This window comes from Heterocephalus glaber, unplaced genomic scaffold (genome assembly GCF_053883595.1).
Source record: "Heterocephalus glaber isolate CG9 unplaced genomic scaffold, H.glaber_assembly_v1.0 deba00000594, whole genome shotgun sequence".
NCBI lineage: Eukaryota > Metazoa > Chordata > Mammalia > Rodentia > Bathyergidae > Heterocephalus > Heterocephalus glaber.
In genome coordinates, this window is record NW_028258151.1 from 2,188,533 (window position 1) to 2,212,747 (window position 24,215).

Here is a 24,215-nt window from a genome sequence, read left to right on the forward strand (position 1 = left end):
ATGGCAACAACTGCAAAGGAATACAACATATTCATTCCCATCAGCTCCCAGTGAAAAAGATTTTTAGGCTCAGAGGAAGTTAGCATATACAATACAAAAATTTATAACTATTACTATAAGGATTTGTTGGTAAAAAGGCACAGGGAGGACTACTTATATGGTAAGCCAGTCCTTTGACATTTCCTAGCTTGGGAAAGACACTTAATTAGCATGCTTCAGAAATTTTATATCATTTGAGATAAAATAAATGACAGTTTATAAAGTGTGTGTGAAGATGTAAAATGTGAAAACTGTCAAAAGCAATGACGATAAGAACAATTTAATTTTGACAATATTTTACTCTGACATTATTTATGTTATAATCATAAAACAAAGTTTTCTAAGAAGTTGCAATTGTATTCTAGCAAAATGAATTTGTAAATCAAAATAAATGAATTCAGATAAATGGGGAATAATGGAATGCACTTCGAAGATACCACTGGTAATTTACAAAGGAAAGGCTGCATAGATGGAAGGGGTAAAACCAAACGCCTATATTTTAGGCAGAAGCTTGAAGAATCTAGGAAAACTCTGAAATTGGCATGACAGACCTTTTCTTCTCTGAATGCCCTTCCCTTCCCCACTTTCCTTTACAAAAATTATTAGTACATGTTTGTAGTATATAATGATTATATTCACCATTGGGAGTGGATACACATTTGTCATACATCTTAATTACTTTTTCCATCCCTTTCCCTTTCCTTCTTTTTCTCCCTTTCATCTTATGGTCCCTTTCCCTTTGCAAAAGCCACATTTCCCTGTTTCCTATTATCCAACTTTCATTTTGCTCTTTGTTTATACTTTGGGTTTCTCGTATAAGGAAAAACCTTGCGATATTTAATCTTGTGTGTCTGATTTATTTCACTTAACATTACGGTCTCAAGGTGCATGCATTTTCTACAAATGGCTCAAGTTTAACTTTCTTTATGACAGAGTAGTACTCCATTGAATATAAATACATTTTCTTTATTCATTTATTGATGTTCATGTTTACCTATTATGAGTTGTGCTGCCACAAATATGTGTATGCATATATCACTGTAATACAATGTCTTTTACTCTTTCAGGGAGGTAACTAGAAGAGTTACCTGGGTCAAATGGAATTTCTATTTTTAGGTTTTTGAGGAATCTCTATGCTAATTTCCATAGTGGATATATCAGTTTACATTCCCACCAACAACACAGAAGTGTTCCTTTTCCCCTGCAGCCTTGCCAGCATTATTTGATTTTTTTATGATAGCCATATTTCCTAGGGTAATATAGAATCTCCATGTTTTTCAAATTTACATTTCTCTAATGGTCAGAGATGCTGAATATTTATGTATTTATTGGCCATATGTACTTCTTTTTCTGAGAAGTACCTATTCTTTTCAGTTGTCCAATTTTGGATTGGGGCTTTTATTTTACTCCCCTGCTTTCTTCTAGCTTGTCTTCCTCAACTTCTCTATTTCTGCGTTTAGCTTATTGATTTGGGCTTGCTGTTCATGATAGACGGAGAAAAGCTGTAGGTGCACATTTTATTGACCTGAAAACAATGAACAGTCTTGAGAGGAATGCCTCTTAGAAATAGCAAAAGTTGCCATGCATGGTGGCACATGCCTATAATCCAGCCCTTGGGAGGCTAGGGCAGGAGGTTTGCTGTGAGTTCAAGGCCACAGAACTACACAGTAAGAACTTCTCTCAAAAAGAAAAACAGTAGCAGCAAAAGTTTTTGCAAATCATATCTGTTCTGAAAAATTTTTCTGTATGAGATGAATATGCATATGCAATAGGAATATGCAGTATGCTTTGATTCCTACTTTGTTTGCAATGACTGTTCAGGCTCCTCTGACTCTCCTCAGGTGTCCTCAAGGTAAAGATCCCAACTCGTGTTTACACACAGTCTTCTTTTTCTCCCCTCCTCTGGGCACAGGTGGATTATTTCCTACTGTTTCCTTTGCTGGTACCTTTGGCTTCTTCCTATGCATTGATCTCCTCGCTCCATTTTGTAAATGGTATTCAAGAGCAAAAGGAAACTCTTCTCCTTGATCTTTCCAAATGTATTCTCAAGCCATCTGTCTTTATGGCTCAGCTTCTGAAATTAAAACCCATAATTCTCTGACTTTCTCAACACTTACCATATTCCTGAGACCTGAAAAATGTCACCCTGACCTCAGCACGGGACAGCTGCTCTCAGAACCAGGCTTCCCTCAGACCACATCCTCCTCGACATTTCTTTCTTAATTTTACTGTTACATGTGTCTGAACAAATTACCTTCATTTTAGGGAGTAGGAACATGTATGTTGGACAGCTTGCTTCTGTATAATCCCCTTCCCGCCCACCTTCCTTCCCTCCTTCTCTAATTCCCCTTTGCCCATTTTCATTATTGTGATGTCGATTATTCTTAGCTCATGTTTACGACATATAATGTTTACATTCATTGTGTATTTGGTACATGTAAGTGAAACATCTAAAATCTTTTACCCCCTTCCATTCTTCTGGATCCTTTCACATTTGAAAAGTTCTATCTTTTTGTTTCCTTCTATCAATAATTTATTTTGCTCTATTTGTACTTTGCCTCACACAAGTGAGAGACACCACATTTAAGCTTGAACGTCTGATTTATTTCATTGAACATTATATTTTCCAGGTGTACATTTTTTCCTACAAATGTCTCAAATTTATCTTTCTTTCTTTATAGCCAAGTAGTATTCCATTATGTGTAGATACTGTTTGTCTGCTGATGAGCATACAGGCTTCTTCCAGGATTTGAACTGCACTGCTATTGAAGGACCCTAGTTAGCAAGACAGACTCCATATTGCTGCTGAATGACCCACCTGCCTGCCCTTTAGATGAACTTAGAAGGAGGAAGCTTAGAAACCTCCTCCCCTTAGAAAGACTCTTTAGAAACAACAATTAATCAACTATTGTTTTACAACTGTTCTAACGGCAGGATGTTCCGCTTCTATGCCTTTCCCTTGCTTTACTAGTTCTATCCCATAGGGGGGCCTAGAAACTGTTGGCCTCAAAGGTGTATAAAACATGTTTGTCTTCCCCCAGTCCGGGGGCGGGGGGGGGGGTAGGCGCTTGAGTCCGATGCTGGGCTCGGGTCCTGGCTGGTAATAAACTCCTGTGTGGATTTAATATCGGTCTCTGGTTGGTTCTTTCTCGCTGGGTGTAACAACTATAAACATTGGTATGCATCTATTACTGTAATATAATGTCTTTAACTCTTTGGGGAAAGATACTTAAAATGAGAATAGCTGAGGTAAATGGAATTTCTAATTTTAGTTGAGAAATTTCCACACTGATTTCCATAATGGTTGTACTAGCTTATATTCTCAACAACAATGTAGGAGGGTTCCTTTTTTACTGCAGCCTCACCAGCATTTGTTATTATTTGATTTTTTGGGGGGGGGTAACGGGGATCAAACTCTGGACCTTGCGCTTGCAAGGTGGGCGACGGAACCACTGAGCTAAAACCCTGGCTTTTTGATTTCTTTATGATTGCTATTCTTTCTGGTATAAGCTGAAATCTTAGCATTGTTTCAATGTGTATTTCTCTAATTGCCAGAGATATTGAAAATTATTTCATATGTTTGTTGTCCACTTCTATTTTCTGTTCTAAGAAATATTTATTCATTTCACTTGCCCATTTCTTGATTGGGTCTTTTATTTTAGGTGGTCTAATCATTTTGAGTTCTTTATATATTCGGGTCTTCTGCCTTAGGAATACCTGACAATTTTTTTCCCCATTCTGTAGGTTGTCTACTAATTGTTTCTTTAAAATATTCATAGACTAAAAACCAAAGGATGGAAAACAGTATTTTATGCATGAGGACCCTCAAAACAAGCAAGGGTAGCAATCTGAATCTCATACAAATTTCAAGCTAAAACTGATTGGAAAGACAGAGTCTGTCAGTACATACTAATTAAGGGAATAGTCTGAAAAGGAGAGATAATGCTGTTAATATCCACAAACATTGGGAATACCTATCATCATAAAACAAATACTACTGGACATTAAAGATCAAATAAATACTAACACAATCATAGTGGATAATCTCAATACCTCACATTTACAAAGAGATCAATTAAACAAAAAATCAATAAAGAAGTATCAGAACTGAACCATACTCTTGAACACATAAAATATCTACAGACTGTTCTAACCTGTGGAACACAATGAAAGCAGACCTAAGAGGGACATTCATTGCAATCAATGCTCACATTAGGTAAAAAGAATAAGCTCAAATAATCTAATGAGGAACATTAAGATCCTTGAGAAATAACAATCCATGACCAGACCAAAATTAAGGAGAGAAATCATAAAGATCACAGCAGAAATTAATGAAATTGAGACTAAAACAATACACCCCCCCCAAACAATGAGCTGATTCTTTGAAGGAATAAAAAAAAAATAGATAAACCTTTAGCCAAATTTACTAAAAGAGAGGAAAGACTCACATCAGTGCAATTAGAAATGAAAGAGGTGAAATCACATTGGACACTGCTGAAAAATCCAGGAGATAGTAACTACTATGAGAAAGTACTTTAACAAACTGGAGAATCTTGAAGAAATGGACAGATTCCTACACTGATATGAATTATCAAAAGCAAACCAAGAAGACATAAAAGTATTTATTTATTTTTATTTATTTATTTTTCCCCCATTAACTTTATTGGTACATTTTAGGTATACAATACAGTTACATTCATCATTGGGATCTTGTACCATTACATGAGTCTCTTGGTTCTTATTTTTTTTCCCCTTCCCTTGCCCTCCCTTCACCCCCTCCACCCTTCCCTATTTGCAAAGACCTTGTTTCTATTTTTTTCCTCTTCTCATATTTTTTCCTTTCTCTTTTTTCCCTTCCCCTACCCCTCCCAATTCCCCTGCTCTTTTAGATCTTTTCTTCCTGTTACACAATATCAGTTATACATTTTTTAAATTACAATATTAAGATCTAGGAGACATTACCACAGATTTTACAGAATTTAAAAGGATATAGAAAGCATATTACAAAAATCTTTTTTGAAATAAATTTGACAACTTCTAAGAAGTAACTTAGAAAACAAATTAATGAAACTAACTCTGGAGGAAATATAAAATTTGAATAGCACCTATTAAAGAAAGTATATTCCTAGCTTGAAAACCTACCTATATGACAACAGCAGGCTCATAAACATTTTAACTGATAAATTATATCAAACAGTTAAAGCAGAAAAAAGAAGGAACACTTCTCCCCTCATTTTAGGAAATCAACATTGTGCTAATCCTAACACTGGATAAAGATAATAGAAGAAAAAAGTATGAACATAGATAGACATTTGTTTAAGAAAACAAACTATTAGAAGTCACATCTGGCAGTATGTAGAAAGTGGTTTTGTTATAGGGATGGCAGTGTTGGTTCAGCATTGGAAGATCCACCCCCAAAAGTCATCATTTTAACAGAGGAAAGGAAAAAGCCATATGATCCTGTCACTAGTTGGAGAAAAAGTATTGGACTAAATTCTACAGCTGTTCATGGTAAAAGCTTTCAGGAGACTAGAAGTAGAACAGAACCTTCTCAACAGATTAAAGACATGTACTCCATACTTCCAGCGAGAACGCCTTGTATGAATGGAGAAGATACAATGCTTTCTCCTTAAGGTGGGGAACAAGGGCAGACATGCTTACTCTTTATCTGTCCATTAAACTTTGAAACCTAGTCCCCACCAAAATAGTCTGGCAATAAAATGACACAACTAGGATAGGATTGGCACGGCAGAAGCAAAATCTTTATATGTAGATGAAATGATCATCTACAGAGAAAATACTAAGAAATCTCTAGGAGCCCCTAGAACTTGTATTTGAATTTAGCAGGATTAGAAAACACAAGGAATATATAAAAATTCAGGTCTGTGTATACTTGCTATAAATGAAGAATTGGATATTGAAATTTAAAAGTTATGTAGGAGTACAAAGGACCCAGAAAAGCCAAAAACAAAAACAAAAACAAAAACAGTGTTGGAAGACGTTTAGCACCTAATTTTAAGAGTTCTTCTAAAGCTACAGTAATCAAGGCAGTGCTGGTGTAAGGAAAGACATATAGATCATTTGAATAAAAGAGAATCTAAAAATAGAACCACACATATATGGTCCACTGAGTTTTGAAAGATTATTTAACATTAGCATTTTATAGAATATAAACTCAATTCAAGAGCCGAGGAAGAGATAGTGGAAGACATAAAAAATATTGAAAGCCCAATAACAAGCAATAAAATTGAGGCAGTAATAAACAAACATATGAACAAAAACCTACCAAGTATGTTCAGGACCTGATGGATTGACCACCGAATTGTATAAAACCTTTAAGGACATTATATCACCAATACTCCTCAAACTCTTCAATCAAATTGAAAGGGAAGAAGTAGTTCCAAACTGATTTCTGGAAGCCAGGATCACTCTTATCCCAAAATAAGACAAAGATCCAAATACAAAGAAATCTACAGGCCAATCTCCCTAATGAATGCAGATGCAAAAATCTCAGCAAGATTCTGGCAAACAGAATGCAACCCATCATCAAAAGGATCACACATCATGACCAAGTAGGTTTCGAAGCCAGAGCTGCAAGGAAGGTTCAACATATGCAAATGAATAAATATAATACACCACATAAACAGAAGGACAAAAATCTCATGATCATATCAATAAATGCAGAAAATGCTCTTGACAAAATCCAAAGCCCCTTCATGATAAAAACTTTGAAGAAAATAAGTATAGAAGGACCTTACCTGAATCTGATAAAAGCTATTTGTAACAAACAAGTGACCAGCATCATAGTAAATGGGGAAAAACTGAAAGCTTTCCACCTAAAATCAGAAAGGAGACAAGGACGCCTACTATCACAACTTGTGTTCAACATAGTACTCTAAATATCAGCCAGAGCAGTCAGGCAAGAGAAAGAAATAAAGAGGCTACATATATGTCAGAGACCGGAGGAGAATGAGGCCTGATTGGCCTCCTCCATGAGCACAAAGGGGCAAGGCTGCCCTCAGGGGTGATGGCAGGTGGCAGGCTCTAGGGAAAAGTTAAGACAGCTGAGGTGAAGTTGTTTACCAGAGACTGTACTAATGGATATTGGAAAGCACATGAATCTTGTGTCACTTTGATTGCTTGTACCTGTGATTGGGTGAAAAAAGGCAAAATGAGCCAGATGAGGGAGGCTCCTCTGGCTAAGAGGCCAGAGCCCCCTGGCTGCCCACATGTTAAACTAACTCCGTGTCTCTATCATTCATCCTCGTTGGCTGAAAGGACAAAGTCAAAGTATAATTGTTCCAGATGACATGATACTCTATATGGGAGACCCAAAGAATTTCACCAAAAACTCTTACAATCAATGACCTATTTCAGCAATATAGTAGGATACAAAATGAACATACAAAAATAAATAGCACTCATGTATACCAATAGTAAACTTAATGAGAAAGAAATTACTTAAACAATATCATATACAATAGCACCATCACTTGCAGTTCCCTTTAGTAGCTCTAATGCTGTAGGCTTTAAACTCATGCATGTCCAGGAGAACGTTTTCCTCCAGTGTTTTCCACTTTGATTAAAGGCATTACCATCATTTCAGACCGAAATAACATTTCTGTCATCTGCTGCAATACAAATGACATATGCTCTCCCCCTACTCTTGCATCATCAAAGTTATTATCAGGTGTTTTGTTCTGCTCAAACTCTATTGAGGGCTCTGTGTTGGTGACAGTGAGGACTACATTTTATTCCAGCTCTCACATAAAGGCAGTGGTATGAGGCTTGGCTGGGCTCCAACTGCTCTGGTGTGGGCTGCTCTTGGAATCTACCTGCACCTTTCCCAGATGGGCTCCCTTACTACTGGTCACATCTCCACTCAGTGGCATAAGCTTAGCTCCTTGCCCCAAGGTGGGACTAACACTGTGTTACTCCAGAATGGATTTCTCCTGAAACAACATCTCTTCCTTTTTTTGCATTCTTCACTCTCTTACAGGTTCCTTCTCTAAATCACTTGTGGATGAATCCCCTCAAATATCTGCTTTTAGGAAAACCCAAACTAATCCAATATCCAAGATACTTCACACAAAACAGGCAAATATTTTTGAGTAAATAGGATCTGAGATCTCTCAAAGAGAAGATTTTCATTCAGATATAGTTGCTTCCCTTAATATTGTTGTTTTGGCTTACTGTATTTTTGTGTTTTTCCTATTCTCTATTAATTAGCTCTTGTCTTCCTCTCTGTGTAGAGATTTTGGGTTGGTTACATTTATAAGACACTCAAATACATTTGAAGTTAAACTGTAGACATGATTAAATAAATTCACAAAGGTATGAAAATGTTTTTGCAAAAACATTTGGAACACTGTACAAAACACATGGCCAAAGAGATATGACTTCTAATGACAGAGAGAGAAGTGCAGCCATTTTAGTCAGTGTATCTTGCCTTTTTCTTATATATTCTAGGGTGCTTTTCTTAAGGTAGCATTATTTTTGAATAAAAATAAAATATTTTTATTTAATGCAAATAAATCACGTGTTTCTTATTGAATTTTAGTGCGTCAAGGCATGAAGCATATCTTCAGATATTATTTATTCTTTCTCATAGTCCCCTAGTCACCCTGACATAAACAATACAAACAACAATCTTTGCCAGTGTTCAAAATGTGTATTATTTAGTGATTTTGGAACCACAAGTGATAACACAACATGTTGGTGATTGTGTAAACATGTGTGTATATGTTTGTACTGAATATACCAAAAGTGGATACAAAATGTATCCATAACCATTCATAAAAGAACTCAAGTAAAAATGTGCTGGTCCTTAAGGAAAATGTGCAAAAGCAGGTTATAAGCTATTTCTGCAGAATTAAAGAACTACTCTACTATTACCCAGACACTATAATTATATCCCACAGAAGAGAAATTTCCCACTTTTCTTAGAATTGTTGCATCACATTTATTTTGTAATTGCTACTCTCCTCTGAGAATTTCAATATAATAAATTGAGAAAACTAAAGAGCTGTAAAATTAAACTTGCTTTGAGAATTTGGGGCTGTTACCTAAGGTAACTAAAAATGCTACAGGGTCTTTCAGAATTGAGGACCTGATTATTGGAAACACAAATTTCTGGCTTTCAAAGTCATTAGGCCAAAAAATATCTCATGCTCCAAGTGTTTTGCATTTGTGAAAAACGTGTATGTTTATATTTCTCAAACTGATTAATAATTTGCGAATAATTCTTGATTTTGGCAGCCACTCACACATACTCACTGTTTCTCAAGTGGATAAATAACATTCTGCTTGACATTTTCAGTGGCAAATTTACCAAATAGTTACTAATGTGTTCACTGTGATGTTCTGGAAAAAGACACCCATGCAGGAGCAGTAGCGTATCTCCACTTTGGCAGAAAAGGCTTTCTCCTTTCCATCCTCCTTAAGTGTTTTGGAGGCTAAGTAGGTAATATTTATAAGGCCCTTCCATAGACAGCTGTCACCAAAGTGCATTCGAAGTGCTTCAGGCTAAATCCCATAACACATGAGGGCTAAATTGTGGTGAACAGATAAAGTTAAGATACAGATTCCAGGGATTGGTCTGAAGTCATGAATTTGCACAGGGAGTGGGAACAGAGGGTACACTTTTCAATGGGTGGGAACCATAAAAGGGTCAACTATATCTATCTAGACTCCTCCCCTGTAATCAAAAAAATAAAGTGGGTTTGTAAGTCAGTGCTTTGGCTAAATGTGTAATATTTTCCATTCTATTTTTATTTTTGTTTATTATTATTACTAATATATATTTTTGTGGTACTGAGATTGAACCCAGGTCCTTCACACTGAGCTACATCCCCAGCCCACTGTTGTTTTTTTTTTTAAATTTTGAAACACTAAGTTGCTCAGGCTGGGCTCAAAGTTGTGATCCTTCTGCTCAGCCTCCCAGAGGGCTGGGATTATAGGTATGTGCCACTACACCTAACTAATATTCTTTTCTTAATATTTTAAAGACATATATATCTGGGTTTTGGTGTGGGACCACAAAATAGTGTTTGTTATACAGAACAATTAAAGAGAATAAATAGCCTTGAAGTCTTGGGGAATGGCTATACTTTCCTGGGCCTCAGTTTCCTGATTTGGTAGGCTGGAATGAAACCCCAGGTTCCTTTTCATTCTAATATGTGATGATTTAATGTTCCTGAAGTGGCTCCAGCCCCCTCCCCGAGACTCATCCCTTGGAAGCTCTGGGCCTCAGGGACTGGGGGTTGCCTCTTTGAGCCCCTAAGAAATACTGTGCTTCCTCCCAGGTGATGAGAAGGTCTGGGTCTATTCACGTCAATAACAAGCCATTTGGAGGCAGTATCTTATTTGAAAAAACATGCAACATTTTCTCTTTACTAATACAAATAACAGAGATAAATTATAAAGTTATTTTGTTCTAGTACATCATTTGGCCCTTTATTTAAATGAACATAAGTACCTCAGCTCACTGTGGTTTTACTATCTATAAAAGTATTATTGGAATAAACCTATTTTTTCACAAACTTGTTTTCTTTCTTTATTCTCTTTGACAGTCTTCTTAAAACATTTTGTCTCTTCTGCTTTAAGTGCACTACAGAGACCACTAATTATGGTGAAGTTTACCACAATGGACCCGAGCACCCTGTCATTAACCAGCTGTGATACTTAACTGTATCTATGACCTGCGCTAACAACGCTGGCTATGTCTGGTACTGTCTCTTTTTCTTCTGATTTTAATTAGACTAGGCTGAAAGTTGTCTTCCAACATCTTCTTCCTGTGATTTATGTTTCCTACCAGGATCAGAGTGAGAGACAAAAGTAGAGGATACTTATCCTTAGTACTCAGCTACCTCTGTGTAGACATTTGCTTTACATTAACATATATCAGCCTCTTTCCTGTCTTTCTTACTCTTCTGCTTCAGCAGCTACATGTGATTCAGCCCTGGGTCAAAGAGCTAAAGTCTACTGTAGAGCTCTGCAAATAGGAATGTAGGGATAAATGCAGATTTGATTACTTTTTCCACTGAAACTTCTACTTGGTTTTGTAAATTCAAGCAAGGTTCTAGAGCAGTTATACAGCTCTTGCTTGGCACCTGAAAAGAGTACATGATTTCTCAGTTACACATCTAGAAATGTTAGATAGGACTCAAAATGGCATGTCTTGCAAACTCTCAAGATAATTGTCAGGGAGACATCCTGAGGAGATTTTGTAGAAAGTAAACAGAAAATGTCATCTGTATGCTAGAAAGTTTATATCATTTGCAGTAAAAATGAACCCCTGGTTATAGAATCCAGAATATTTATAACACGTATATTCACGTGTAGATTTAAGTAAAAAAGATAATTATTTTCCTATATTTTTGTTCTACCCAGGACCAGAGTTAAAACTATTTAAAATAACTTTTCACTTTTTCTCATTGATTCTATACATTCCTGATGCAAGGATACCAGTCACAGTGCTGGTGAATGAGCAGAATTCATGAATACCCTTATTGTACATTTTAAGGTCAAGTTTACTTTTTTTTTAAACTTTTTAAAATTTTTCAATTTTATTTTACTTTTTTTTAACCTCTACTCGTTTACTTTTAATACATGATGAGTAAGATGACTGTTTTATGTCTACACCTCATTTTATGTGAAACTAATCAAATTACTTCCTGAAGTAAATTCATTACTATTTGTTCTTTTCTCTGTAAAGCTCCCCTGCCCAGATTTAAGCTCCGTAAGGATGTGAAATTTCTAAAAATGAGCAGTTTCTACCAGGACCTAGACTTCTTTCATTGATGAAGTCATTTGCATAGTTAGCACTTGGAATAAACTATCTTGTAGTAAGTACTGCTTTTTATTATTTATTTTTACTGAACACTGAGGCAGGTCTGAGTTACTCGCTCTGCTCGATAAACCTTTCACTGAACCTGGCTAGTCTATAGAGTCATAATTTCACTTGAAAAATATATTAAGACCCATAAAACAAACAGCTTAATAAAAATTTTGCTTGGATGAATTCAATGCTAAGTGATATCCTAGAAACATTGATTTTGTTGTTCTCTTTCCTAATGGGATCAGTATGACCCAGTAATTATTAGAATGAAATTTATATTACTTATATTGTTGTAGACAAAGCATATAACCTAGTTCAGGAACAAATAAACAGAGAAAAATAAAATGTTTTTCCACGAAAGTCCTAGTAAATTTATACATGATCAGCAGAACTGATTTATAGAACAAATGGGGAGGCCTCAGCTACTCCACAGTAAGGATCCCATCTTCATCCCTTCTTCTTTAGGGAAAAGGAAATAATCTCTACTCCACATCTGTAAGCTTTTTTTTATATACTTAATTTAATTGTCAAGCTGGATAAACACGGAATGGACCTCAGGAAGCTTCCGAGGCATTAAAACATGGGCTAGGATCTAAAGATAAAGCAAGGATTCAGGTAAAAGTTAAAGAAAATGAGTTCAATGAAGTAGTAGTGAAGTAACAGTATTAGTGAAGCAGTAGTGAAGACAGTCCTTTCACCTTATTTACTATTCTTAATCAGTCCTCGTATTCTGATTTTATCCACTTGCCTTCCCTTCTACAAGCATCCTCAGGTCACCAAGCTGAGGAGAAAATAAAGATAACAGGAGCACACACTTGCCACAGTCCTGTAACAGCCCGATGGGGTAGGTATTACTGCAGTCTCCATCTAAATAAGAAAACAAGTGTCAGAGGCCCAAGCACTGGCCCAGATAGGTCACTGGCCCGGATGGACTTGATCCTGGCAGTGGGACCCAGATGGGCAATTGCCTCTGGACTACACGCACCAGAGCCGCAGACTGCTGCCCTGTCTCGCCCACTTCAGCAGGGCTCCCACCTCATCAAAGAAATATGACCCAGTTCCTCTGCCATCGTCAAGTCTGGGCAAGTGCAAGGGGACACCTCCCGCCAGGGCTGGGGACTAAGGAGGCTCAGGTTCCATGTGGTGTTTAGTATGGTAGGAATCCTGATCCCAGAAGGGCTTAGAGGGAGCCCTTGGCGGGAAGTGAAGACTGCAGAAAATCTATGAAGGAGGCGATCAGAAGGTTTGCTGAGAGAGGTACAGGACAGGCATTAGCAGAGAGGATAGTCTAGAACCAGAGGAAAGGATAAAGGGAATTCTTAAAAAATTAAAGCAAAATTTCTGTTTAGGACTAAAATTAGGACCCAGCAGGAAGAGTGAGATGACACTATGCGCCAACCCCTCAGATTCTGCGGGGCAGTAACACAAATGCTTTTTCCAGAGTCCTCAAGTGATTTCTTTTAAAAACCCCAAGGTAGTTTCATCCTTCACCTTGAGATCATTTAGACACACACACACGTTTATTGTCACTATAAAGGGAAATCCTAGGTTATGTTAAAGTGATTACTATCTTCTTTATATGTTAAGAGATTTTTATTAGGAATACTGAGAAATCCTCAAGGAATACACATCTCACAGAAAGTTTTTACAAATGCCAGTCCTTTTAAGATGTTTCCCCTTAGCATCCATGCATATGAACATGCTCAGCTAAGGTGAAACACTCTGCTTTTCAGGAAGACACTTCTCTGGCTTCCACCCGTTCCTCCCCCACCCACCCCAGGTTCCCCATTGCTGCCCCTTCTGCCTCATAATCTGCCCGCTCATTTCCTTATACCTTTTTTCCCCCAATTTTTCCCCAGTGCCCTCCACATTATTCAGTTAAAACTTCTTTCTCAACCGGCTGCTTACAGCCACTTCTCTTATCCAATGTCTCTCTGCTGGCTTTGTTCTAGATTTCAATTCTGCTGAACCACCACAAATCTTCAGACTTGTTTTTGACTCTTGGCCCTGCTGTATCCTGCTTCCCCTTTTGGCCCTCTCTGTCCTCATCTTGGGATAAACACTCTCCAGACCCCCACAGAAGCCCTACCTCCTCCACACCCCTGCCCCGTTGTCCTTCCTGCTCCCACTCCCCACTCTCATCTGTAGCATTAATTGGATTCCAAAAGTTGTATCGATTATAAAGCAAACAAGACTTAAATATGAGTATTTTACTTGTCAGACTTCAAAAAGATAATAAAGTAAACAAGAAAAAATTAATGGCACATAAAAGAGTCCAAGAAAATCACAAGGATAAGGCAAGAAGCAACTCATAAATCTCAGATATATTTTGCCATAGTACAACGTTGAAGAGCAGCTATTAAATATTTATAACTAAGTTTATAAACTAAGATTTGTAGCTAATAAATGAAGAGTTAGTAGCTTAAAAGACAATGAAAAGAATAAAACAAACTAATAAAACTTTCAAACAAATTCTGCTGTGGTATTTGCAAAAATTACTGTTCTCTTCTGCCTACAGAAACTTTACACAAAAGGTTGAAAAGAACAAGAAAAGCAATTTATCAGTCAGAACTCTCATATTCTAATAAAAATAATAGTGGTAATATTAACATGCTTCTATAATTCTGGAATTTTCCAAAGTACATTTATATGTGACACTTGTGTTTGAAACTCACCTTAATTATGAGATATTGGTAGCACAGAGGCTACTATCTATTTAATCACTGAGGAAAACCGAGACAGTGATTTTTTTCTGATGTCCATTCATTAAGACCATTATTCCTAGAAGTGCATAAGGCTTGATACATTTTTTATATTTCATTTTAATATCATTAATAATAGTCAATTATTTCCTCAGCAAACACCTATAATCAAAATACTAAGGGTTTTGTTGAAAATGGATTAATTTTTTTTAGCTCATAGATTTCTTAATGTTTGTATTCTATAGCAAACCACAGTAAAAAAATTATTACTCTTAGTTTTGAGAAGTTTCATATACACATACACATAGACACATAGACAGGCACACATGCAAATCCATTTATGTGTCTGAAGCTTTGGGTTACCTAACTCTTGAGCAGAGAGGAAATGGTGACATTCAGATGGACCCAAACATAAATATGTAAGAATGTTTTATTTCTTAATTTCTTTCCTGTTCAAGTAGCCTATAAAGTAGAACAAATCACTGAGCATATACGGAAATCATTTATAAGTGTCGGTAATGTTAGTAGTATCTACTCTAGCTACTTTCATTGATAGATATGGTATTTACAGAAGGGACATAGCAACAATAACAAACTATGCCTAATGCTGACTACAAAATTCTACTGTATTCTTTTCTGACAGTTACACTTGATAGAAAATAAAATCAAGATAATACAAAATTCTCTGATTCACATTTATAAATGGAGTATATTGCATAAACTAAGGGCTAAATTTTACAATTCAAATAATCATCATGAAAAATACATGTTTATTCTTCAACCCATCTTCTGAAATGCTAGCTTTGATAGTACAATTTCAATTTGAAGCATATTTTTTTTAAAGTCCATTAGAATATTTTTTCATTTCAGCTAGTATCTAACAAGCTTCTATCTTTTAAACCAAATTAAGAAATGCGAGTAGGGAGGAGGTAGAGTTCTTGTACCTGACTTGATTATCCTGTCACAAGAACAGCCATGGTAGAAAGTTGGCAGGCCTATGCTGGTCTCTACACAGGGTTGCCTGGCCCTGCTCTGGTTAGATTTATTAATGATTTGAACAAATTATTAAATTTCAAGGTGACATAAAGCTGGTAGCTATTTCACTGGAAAACAGGATTCAAATTCTTTCTTTTTTTTTTTTTTTTGTCTTGGGACAGGGTCTCACTGCATAGTCCGGGCTTGCCTTGAACTTGTGGTCCTCCTGCCTCATCTTCCTGAGTGCTGAGATTACAGGCATGCTGCGCCATGCCTGGCTCAAATTCTTCAACAACACCAACCACACAACTTCCAAACAATAAAATGGTATTAGAGACTAAAGTCCAGATGATACAAATAAAAACAACAACAAAGATCATTTCCTATTTTTTGATTCAAAAAGGCAACTGCTCAACAACAGGAGAGGTGAAGATCTGAGTTGGCAGAAGTTTTCATTAAAATAAAAGCCAGGACCTCTTAATTTCCCTCATGTTAGTACAAGTCAAAATTATGACACCAGACAAGAAACACTGACTCAGTTTAGGCTTCAACAGAAGAAACTTGTCTGTGGTAATTGGCCTACTTGCCACATTTCCTTCCCTTCTAAATAAGACCACATGTATGGTCCCACTCTTGATACCAGAAGATCAATGAATGTTTTCTGGAAAGACTATCAGCCTGGAAGGGTGTCAGCAATCCATATAAGAAGAGAAGGAGTGGAATTGGGATTTTACGAACCCAATAAAGATAAGCCTGTATAAAATACACCACTGGACCATAAACATTTGAAGGACTCTGAAGTACTGGAAGAAACATACTTATTTACCAGAGGGCAGAACTGAAGGTAATAACTGACTGTGACTTAAAAATAGATTTGAGGTTAATGTACCAAGACAACAGAAGAAATCATGGCATCTAGAGTCAGAAGTCCAAGTTTAGGCAAGTCACCTAAAGTCGTAAGTTACAGAATCTTCATTGGCCTCATCTAGCAGAAAGAGCTTTTATAAATAATCATTTGAGAAAGCATATAAATTGTTCTTAGCCTTTGAAGTGATTTGCAAATAGTAGTAATAATAAGCCACCAGGACCAAGTGGAAGCAGCCGGCCGCCACAGCACCCACACAGGGTTTCCTTTCACTGAGGGAAGAGGACGCTGAGACAGACTAGGGACAAAAGGTCATGGAATACTTCCAAATGGAACTACAATTTATTCACTCACTACTTTATCTCTGTTAAAGGCAATAAATAATAATGAAAGGAGAGTTGCAAAGAGAAAGTAATATCAATAATTTGGCTAAATAATGTAATTGTGATGGTTAAGCTTAACTGTCAACTTGGTTGGCTTGGGAGCCACCTTCAGGATTAGTGAAGTGCACTTCTGAATGTGTACGGGTGGGCCATGGAGACGTGACCGTGGGCACTGCATCTGGTGCCTCACCCTTCCTCTCTGCCACACTTGCCCTGCTCTCTGCTTCCTGGATGCCATGAGGTGAGCAGCTTTCCTCCAACATTCCCTTTCACTGTGATGTTACTATCTTGGAGCCCACTAACCATGGACTGGATTCTCTGAAACTGTTAGGCAAATTAAACTTGTCTTCCTTTAAGCTGTGGGTGTTGAGTATTGGTCCAAGCAATGGGAAAGCTGACCAATACAACAGCTAATAACCACAGTTTTTATTGAATTCATGAATGGGCTGGACTTTTACAAAGATACTCATTAATTTAACTCGAATACAGGAAATACAGTATAACCAAAGTGCTCTAGATTGAACGAGAGATGATTCTTTTCATCCAAACAATTACCTCTACATTTGTGCTGCCAATCTTGAAAAAGTTTACAATTTTCTGAAATACAACCTCTCTACTCTTAAATTTCAGCCTTTGGAGAGCTGATATAATACCCATCTGCTTGCTATAGTTTGGTATTTTTTAAAAAACAACTGTCCCCTGAATTAATGATGTTTATCAGTTGTTCCAAGTTTACTTACCCTTTGACCTTCTTTTCCAGGTGGACCTTGGGGGCCCTGTATCCCTACGGAACCCTATGAAGAAAAAGGGACACACATTAATTGACCATTTCAAGTACACCTGCTTCACAAAGAGTCTTATAAAAATTAATGCTCATTTCTCTAATTCAACCAAACTTTTTAACTGATTTGAGCTCTTCTAAGTTTAAACTGCACAATATATTAATAATTATAAATTCCCCTTCATTGTCTGGTTTATCTTTGTAGCTAAGCACAAGAAAGAATAAAAGTGGTTCCAAACCAGGAATGAGATTAAACATACCAGTTAAAACATCCCATATCATCAGAACCACGTTTTACCAAACTACCATCAATAAATGGTAACAATATTCGCAAGCAGAAAAAAATATCGCTTTGTATAGTTAAATTCCATAAATAAAAATACATTTTTGGTTGAGAGTAGCTTTCTAAGTATCTTTTAAGAAAACACATGATATAGATTTGGTTTCAAACATATGTCTGTAACATTTAACTTGTATCATGGAGATTGTTTAAAACATTTTCTCATTATATTAAGTGGTAAGGAAGGTTATTTTTTTCAGAGCATAAAAAAGTCCCAGGAAATCCTAGATATTGTTAATTTGGAAGTCAGGTCTCTCGGTCTTTATATTTACTGTTATGTAAAATTCCTCCTTAGCATGACATTCAAAACAATTTTGCTATTTTGTTTTATTCTTCAGCAGTTATGTCTCCATCTTCTTTGTCTTTACAGCTGCTTGCTTCCTTCTTTCATTTTCAACCTGCAAACATGGTTTAAATGTGGGTGATGTTAGGCTCATTTTCTTCTTGCATCACCTTCTTTTACCACAATCTTATAGACTACGGACTTCAGATTCTCTAAACCAATGATTCCTAGATTTATATCTCAGTTTATTTTCCGAGTTGGATACAGATCCAACATCCAGTTGCCTATTTGACAGAATCACCTTCCACTCAGGCGTCTCAAATTTAGTACATCAAGCACGAAAGTCAGGCCACTTCCTGCAAGACTGGACCCTCCTGCAGGATTCCGAACCTCAGTGAATGCACACAATACCCTCCTAGTGCCCATGCTAGAGATCTAGAACTCAATCTCCTTACTGTCCTGTTTCAGGCTTACACTTCATATCTAGTTACCAAGTCTGGTTGATTTTTATCTCCAAAGTATACTTGGATCTATTTCTTTCCATCTCTGCTATTCCTGTTATCTCTTCTTGCTCATCTGAAGATCTTGTTAGTTGATTTTACACCACAGCCAGACTGCTCTTAAGAAAACCCCATTTTACCTTCTCTGACTGCACACAAGTTGCCCATTTTGGTGTTAGAGTGCCTCATACTTTTCCATTAAAGTGCTTATCGTAATTTCACTTAAGTGACTGTGCAGGTAATGGTTTCTCTCACCAAAGCTGCAATAGGTAGAATCTGTGTCTTATTCATCATGATTTATGTCTGTTAATGGCTGAATGAAAACAATCTACACTGGAGAATCAATCCATTCCAGTCAACCCACTGTTTTTGTTTGAAGATGTAAAAGGTTTTCCAAATGTTTATGAGTAATCAATTATATATTAAATGTGCTAAAAATGGTTTGGAATCAATGCAATACTCTAGTAGTACACATTCAAATAAATCTGAATTCACCCTAATTCTAGAAGAAACATTCTCGTGTTATCTAATTTCAAAATGGTTAGCATTATTTGTTTTTTGTTTTTGGTACTGGGGATTGAACCTAAGGCCTCAGGTAAGCATTCACTCTATCTTCAGATTCAGAGGATTCATTTTTATAATATGACCTTGTTCATTAAAAGTGATCACTACCTTTAAACTAAAACACTAGATATATTTGTGATGACCCCTAATTATTTATGTATATATCCATTTTTAATTTTTTCACATAAAATTTTATAAATGCCATATTATGATTTTACCATTTAATTCTATTTTGAATAGAAAAAATAAGACATTTTAAGTTTTCATTGAGATAGCTTTCATTTGATTAAAGTTGTCAGAATTGAACATTAATTATTGTCCCTAATTTTCAAAGAGCATTTAGTACAAAAATGCTGCATGTGTCACCAATTTCATTCCCCAAATCTTTGACTCCTTCAGAATAGATGAATAAGATTCATGCATTTATTATTTCTATTCCTTTTATCTGTTTTTGGAAGAGACTAATATTGCAGAAGCACATGAAACCTGTATTTTACTGATTTGGGTATGAATAAAACCCTGGGAATGAAAAAAATCAGTTCTTTTTGTAGACAAAAAATACCTATTAAACAATATATAAACAAGGAAACTTGGGTAGCTAGACATTTGGATAATAAATTTCTAGCATTTATAAGAATAACAAATATTAAAATCCAAGTACATCAAGTATTAATTACAATAGAATTACAGGGAACTGTGTCATATTTTATAAGCCTGACACAATTTTGGGTCTAGATTAAACTCTTCCCTCTTACCCTGAAGAAAACATCATTTCACTAGTCAATCTGTAACATTTTTGATGTTCATCTAAATGCTGATAGCTCTCTCAGCATTTTCTGACATGAGTTACTGAAACACACACACATAATGTCATCAAGGGAATATATTTAATTCTAAGAAATATAATTAAAATTACTTTTTTTACTAGTTGGGAAAATTATATAGCAAAACTCTATAAAATGTAAAATTATTAAATTTTATTTGTTATATATTCACCTGATTAAAAATAGTTAAGAGAACCTCCTGTGTGCAAGGTCCAAGTACTAAGACATGGCATCAAGTCCAAACATAAACCCACTAACATGTCTTTGAATGTGAACAACTCTGAACCCCCTTCAGTTACGCCAGATCTAGGACTTGGATTTTTTTTAATAAACAAAATTGGAAAATTTTTTTCTAATCTTTAATGTATCACTTAATATTAAAATTATCCATGACCTATTTTTAGTCTTAGCCATATTTTCCTAATGTTCAGAACATTTTTCAACTGTTTTTATTGAACATTAGTTGAGATTTACAAAGAAAAATAATACTGTCATTAGTAAAACATAGATCAATCAACTATATAAAAATCATATATTTCCCAAAGTAAGAAATTATAACTTGAGGATGATTCACTAATGCAATCATCCAGGTCACTACTCCTTCCATTTAGTAAGGTCAAACAATGAGTTTATTCTTCACTTACTGTGAAAATTATTGATAGACCTAAGCTTCAGCTTACCTAAATGAAACTTGTGTCGAGATTAACATTTGTGTCAGAACGCTTTCCAGTTTTCTTTCCTAATCTGGCTTTGTAAATATCTCATTGCATGTCAGCTGCTTATTCTTTGACAGTGACTTCTGACAGACAGAAGCCCCCTTTTATACTGTCCTTCAGCTCATTTATAGAAGAAACTTAATAGACACGTGGTAGACAGGATCATAAAAAAGAAACCACTGTACAGCAATACTGGTGTTGGTGCTGGGGAATAGTTTACTGCTCTACATATAATTATTTTTATTATCTAACTTGGACTTCAATAATACACTGAAGAACTTTAAATCCTATTTGTCTTATGCTAAAGTGATCATTCCATTCTATTAGGTCTAAGATTGCCTTATACTAGTTCGTTTAAGAATGAATCATTTATATACTCTAAATCTTCTCTATTTTGAAACTCATTCACTTCTTTGACAACTACTTGATGTTTTATGTATTTGGATAATTTTCCTAGAGAATCATATTATCTGTATACATGCTACATTGCATAATCTATGCAGATTCTCTTTGACTTAATTTGCCAAAGAATGTCTATTTTTCTACTTTCCCCATCTACTTAATCTGCCATAAAAAGAACAATAAATTAAGTTATTTCTAAAATTTTGCAAACATATTTATCACTTTTTGAAAGAGAAATGAGAACATATTTAGCATTTTCATGATGTAAACATCTGGATATGTCTATATAGCCATTCATTTTTTTAATCCAATGGAATTCTGGATATTAAAATGCTGAAAAAGAATGGAATTCAGAAGGCTATTACTACTTTTGGCTAAGATGAAAATATGCAAAAAACAGTCTGAGCCAGCCAAACCATTTTAAATTCCAATACATAGCGATTACAATGTGTAGCATTTCACATAACACTCTCTGGACAATCCGCTGGTTATTTAAGACAAGCTAAGGCTTATAATCATGGAAGCCCATGTAAATATTTAACTGAGAAATTACTTAGAATTAAATGGTTCAGAAAAAAATTTTGAAGTGTTTAACAAATACAGCAGATGTTGAGTAGAATTAATAGGGTAGATTAATTGCATTTGAACATATTTTCATTTGTGAAAAGAGACAAGATATATTCATAATTTTTCAATCAAGGAAAGGAGCTGAACTAAAACATGGAAGTTTCATTTTAAAGTATTACTTGCACCCCCTTGCCAGGAATGTTGCTGTACATATGATATCTAACACCCACTTCAACAAAAGTGTTGTAAGAATAAATGTATTTTAAGTGTTACAATTATTACTTTAAAATATGCTTCGTAGAATTGAAACATAAGATTAAGCAGAATCTGCATAAATTCTTAAAATACTACTAGGGAATTTCTGGGTTTTTTAAAAGATAGTATATACAAAATCAAAATGAAATGGGATTTATATGTCTTTATAAAAAATTCACTACCTTTAATATGAGGACAGGAAGAACAAATTTCATGAAGTTGTGGGTGTCAGAATAAAGTTTTGTTTTGCATGTAAACTTGGTTCCTTTGAAAATGAATCATTCCATGACAAAGAAATGTTTTGCAAAGGCTTTTAATAATAAGGCAAATAAGTAAAAATACAATAGATATGGCCCAGTCACAGGAAGTGATTTTTATGTTAGTTTTGAGTCATGAAATTTAAGAATATTTACATTGCTAAATTAAAGGAACGGCCAGTTTTATGTTACTGCACAGAATTACCATGATGCAAGAAAGAATTTTTCTTAGGATGTATAAATATTCCAAAAATGAATTAAAGTCTGTTTATATAAAAGCCCACCATTTTATCACAAGCAGTTGTTAGTACGCACTAGGAAATAGGTGTCTTTGGAATGAAGAACAATAAAGTCTTTTCTTACAAAAGCCCTTACAAACTCTCCTGGTGACACTGAGAAAAGAACAATAAGAGGATCTACCACTAGAGAGAAAATCTTGTGAAATACTAGTTTGGACCAGGATGATTCAATCATTATCAGTTGTAGTAAACGAGTTCCCTGATTGAGTGAACAACATTACCCTTCCTTCAATAGTTTAAAAAACTGAGCTCCCATATAGTACTTTCAAAACTCTTCAGTCTCATCCAATACCCCTGGAAGCATTTCAGACATGGGACACCATGGATTTTGACCAGTCTACATGGTTGCAGGGATATATTTTAATGATAATCTTTTTCCATATGCTCTGAATTTAGTATATAAATCTTTTATTATAAATAGTTTGATTCACCCAATAAAACTAGAAAAACTAAAAATTAAGTAACAGAACACATAGCCTGTGAGTCTGCAATGTTGTGAGACATCCGTGCTCATCACAAACTTTCCTCCAACAGTGATTATTGCTCCTGTTATGAGACTTTATATTTTGCATGATATATATATCCTCAATGCCTTTCCATTCTGCATTATCTAGTACTGTATTTTGCATTACTAGGTGTTGAAAGGATGAAGGACTGCTAAGATTCTGATTCTTTACACTTCTCTTGGTACTTCTGCATTGGTGAGAATAATTGTCATAGCCTCAGCAAATCTAATTTAGATAATTATGTTCTTCATCCACAGATCCTACTTAATTCCAGAATCAGGTGAGTTACTTTTACTCCTTATGTGGTGGTGTTGCAGAATAGATGTGTTACTTCCATTTGGAGCAGTCTGCCCTTCATTAGAGGAAGAGCTATAACCTGCATTGATTAACTTATCTCACATTGTTAAGGAATAAGTACTTACTTTTTGAAAAAAGAAAAGACAACAACATGCAGCGAAGACATTATTTATACAAATCATCAATTAGTAAAAAATAGAAACAAATTATTTAAAATGCTTATATCATTTCAAATAATGTTTCATGCTTGGTAATTACTCTCCATTCACTTTCATTTATTTATTATGAACACTTTCATATTTTGGTATTTTCACCTCGATAATTATTCTTGACTATGACATGCTTTGTGTAGTTTGGTTTTATTATAAACAATGAAATGGTTTGATTTCAGTTACCTCAATGCTCTATTGATAGGTGAAAACTGATGGGCCATGACCTACCTGTCAAATCCATTTGTATCCCGTTTTAATGACTTATGCAAGGAGAATATGATAGATTCCATTTTAATGATCAGTCAGATCACAATAACTGTCTGGAGTTCTGGACTAGCTTTTCCACGGCTTACTGGCCACAGGGAGACACGGTTCTATTGCAGACAGAAGGAATAATCTATACACATGCTGCTTATAAATGTCTCTCACCAAGAGTGGGCCACATAGTAGAGACGTAATTCCAAATGTAATACAATTAGTAACTCACATTTGGGCTAGGTAACACAAATTACCGGACTGCAGGAAGCAACCTGGTAATTTTAGGATTAAAAATTATATCAGCATTGATATACTCTCACCATGTAAAAGACACAGGTATTGAATGCAGAT

The 24,215-nt window shown here is 35.5% G+C and overlaps 1 protein-coding gene across 4 annotated transcripts in view; it reads right to left on the reverse strand.

The window, feature by feature from the left end:
- The window catches only part of Col19a1 (collagen type XIX alpha 1 chain), a 349,367-nt gene that overhangs the window by 145,976 nt on the left and 179,176 nt on the right, over positions 1-24,215 (reverse strand). For all 4 annotated transcript variants that reach the window (XM_087205147.1, XM_087205146.1, XM_087205145.1 and 1 more), the window contains one exon: positions 17,544-17,597. In XM_087205147.1, the coding sequence (XP_087061273.1) occupies positions 17,544-17,597 (54 nt within the window). The remainder of the gene's footprint in view (positions 1-17,543; positions 17,598-24,215) is intronic.